This window comes from Necator americanus, chromosome I, assembly GCF_031761385.1.
Source record: "Necator americanus strain Aroian chromosome I, whole genome shotgun sequence".
Classification (NCBI taxonomy): domain Eukaryota; kingdom Metazoa; phylum Nematoda; class Chromadorea; order Rhabditida; family Ancylostomatidae; genus Necator; species Necator americanus.
The window spans coordinates 20746000-20748106 of record NC_087371.1 but is presented as its reverse complement, the minus strand read 5'-3'; the positions used below and the strand labels follow the sequence as shown (position 1 = coordinate 20748106).

At 43.3% G+C, this 2107-nt stretch overlaps 1 protein-coding gene across 2 annotated transcripts; it reads left to right on the top strand.

The window, feature by feature from the left end:
* Nucleotides 1-1352: 1352 nt before the first annotated feature.
* Nucleotides 1353-1895, top strand: RB195_006353 (uncharacterized protein; the record flags this gene model as incomplete). 2 transcript variants are annotated; one of them, XM_013448610.2, is made up of 1 exon in its annotated part: nt 1353-1895. In XM_013448610.2, the coding sequence occupies one exon, from the start codon at nt 1353-1355 to the stop codon at nt 1893-1895; it is 543 nt and encodes a 180-aa protein (XP_013304064.2). The 2 variants fall into 2 exon arrangements, with proteins under 2 accessions (XP_013304064.2, XP_064036351.1); XM_064179393.1 differs by having other exon boundaries at nt 1557-1895.
* Between the last annotated feature and the right edge of the window lie 212 nt (nt 1896-2107).

Here is a 2107-nt window from a genome sequence, read left to right as displayed (position 1 = left end):
CAATTCTTTTATTGACTTCAAATCTGCTGTTGTGTTGTTCTGGGAGCCTGAGCTGCTCTTTTTAGCTTTTAGTCCCAGGGGAATTGTAACCATCTTAGATATGAACACTGTTGTAGACACTCATGGCGAATACGTCAACTGTTCAAGCGTATGTAAAAAAAGTAACCAAACCAGACGCCTCCCTTTACTGTAAAGGCTTGCCGCCTAGGGATTTGACATATGCAGATCACGAATGTGGTAAACTCATTGTAGAACTTATTATCTATGTCTCATGCTAATTTGGTTCTTCGTTGAAAGTAAGACATGATATGACTTAGCTATTCACTGCCAGTAAGCCTGTTTGGAGAGTTTAGTAAATTTTAAACATTAGCAGTTCCAGCTCTATCTTCCTTCTTTCTCATAGTGTCTTTTAGCGTTTATTTCATGGATACTGGGAAAATAAGGCAAAGTTTCATCACCTCATCTTATTCAGTTCTTCACTTTCAGAACTGTCACATTCTCAAATGGCAAAGCCACTTGACAATTGAGGACGTTTTCTGTGCTCCAGGGGCGATTTTTGCCCTCTAAAGTACAGATCGCAATTTGACTAGGGCAGTGTTGGGTGCTCTCAACTACCTTTTGCCCATGGGGATCTTTGTATTTATCAATTATCGATATGATAAGAGTTTGCGACAAATTTTCTGATTAGTTATGGGCAATGTTACAGAATAGTACTGCGAAAACGAGCTGCTAGCCCTATCAACTCTTTCCAAACATTCTATCTTCAAAATTGGGAATGGTTGTTATTGCGCTTAGCCAAATTCTCGTTATTATCTACGAAATTTAGTACATGTTGTACATGCTAACAAAATTTTATTAAAGCCAAATGGCACGTTAGAGGCATCACTCCACGAACCTGACGTGGTGTGGATTTCCGACGGCCAGAAACTATACGGGGCGTAGATTGCAAAAACGGGTGGGATCTATGCCTGCATCACTATAAGCAGACGGCTTCGAATGCAAGCGCCCACCTGCAATTCGTCGGAAATCCATTCGGACGCCCCGATAAGCAATTCATTTCAACCGACGAACTGCAGACAGGGGCGGGGCGAAAGGGTGCGCGTTGCAATAGAGCATGTCGTGAGAAACCGTATTCCGAAGCCGTCTGCTTACGGTGATGCAGGGGCAGATGAGCGAGATCCCACCCGTTTTTGCAATCTCTGCCCCCATATATACCACGTCAGATTCGTGGGATGATGCCTTTAGGTTACGCTTCTTTTCCTTCGTTTTGCAAAATTATTCTATTGTATGTTCACGTGATTTTTTATGAATGGACTGAGGACAACATAGCCTCATTGTCTGGATTTCAGTTAATGTTTCGCCGACCTGCTGTGCGTACCACAAAGCTACGTCATTCGGCGCGATTCGCAGCCAAGGAAGCTGCTCGAGTGCTGGATGGAGCCGAACGATCCTCTCTCACGAATAAGAAACTTGCTTCTCTTGAACAAGACAATGCTCATGAAGATCCTCATGCAAACATTGTGTGGCGAAAAGATCTTCCCAATTTCGAGGATGAAATGATTGGTGGACCGAAGAAGAAAGGTAGTCGTAAACGCCCTAGTTCCGCAACTCCAGGTGCAAATCCTCCTAAGAAAAAGCGCAAATTCCGTGCACGACGTTTCCGGAATTTTATCTCCGCGTTGGACGAAGCGAACCAAAAGTATCGCAAGGACAAAAGGCTTTATAGGGCTTTTTTCAAGGCAACAGCTCCAGCCCCTAAAGTCAGAGGAAGAAAGTTTTGTGCTCCTTGCGGTGATGTTGCTAAATACTCTTGTATGAGATGTGGTACCCCCTATTGCTCTATTGCTTGTCGTGACGTTCATGTGGACACAAGATGTCAACGGTGGATGCGCTGAGCTTATTTCCCTTGATTGATTACTGCTTACTTTATTTCCCTTGATTGCATTCTTTAGGAAGTTACGCCAAGCGTGTAGAATTGAAACCTTCTCGAGCCTCTGTATCTTGTACATAATGTGTTGCCCCATCTTCCACCTTCCGTTCTGTTACCACGATGTTGCATCAGTGCTATGACATTTTATTTGGCTAATAAATATTTCAACTAATGAGA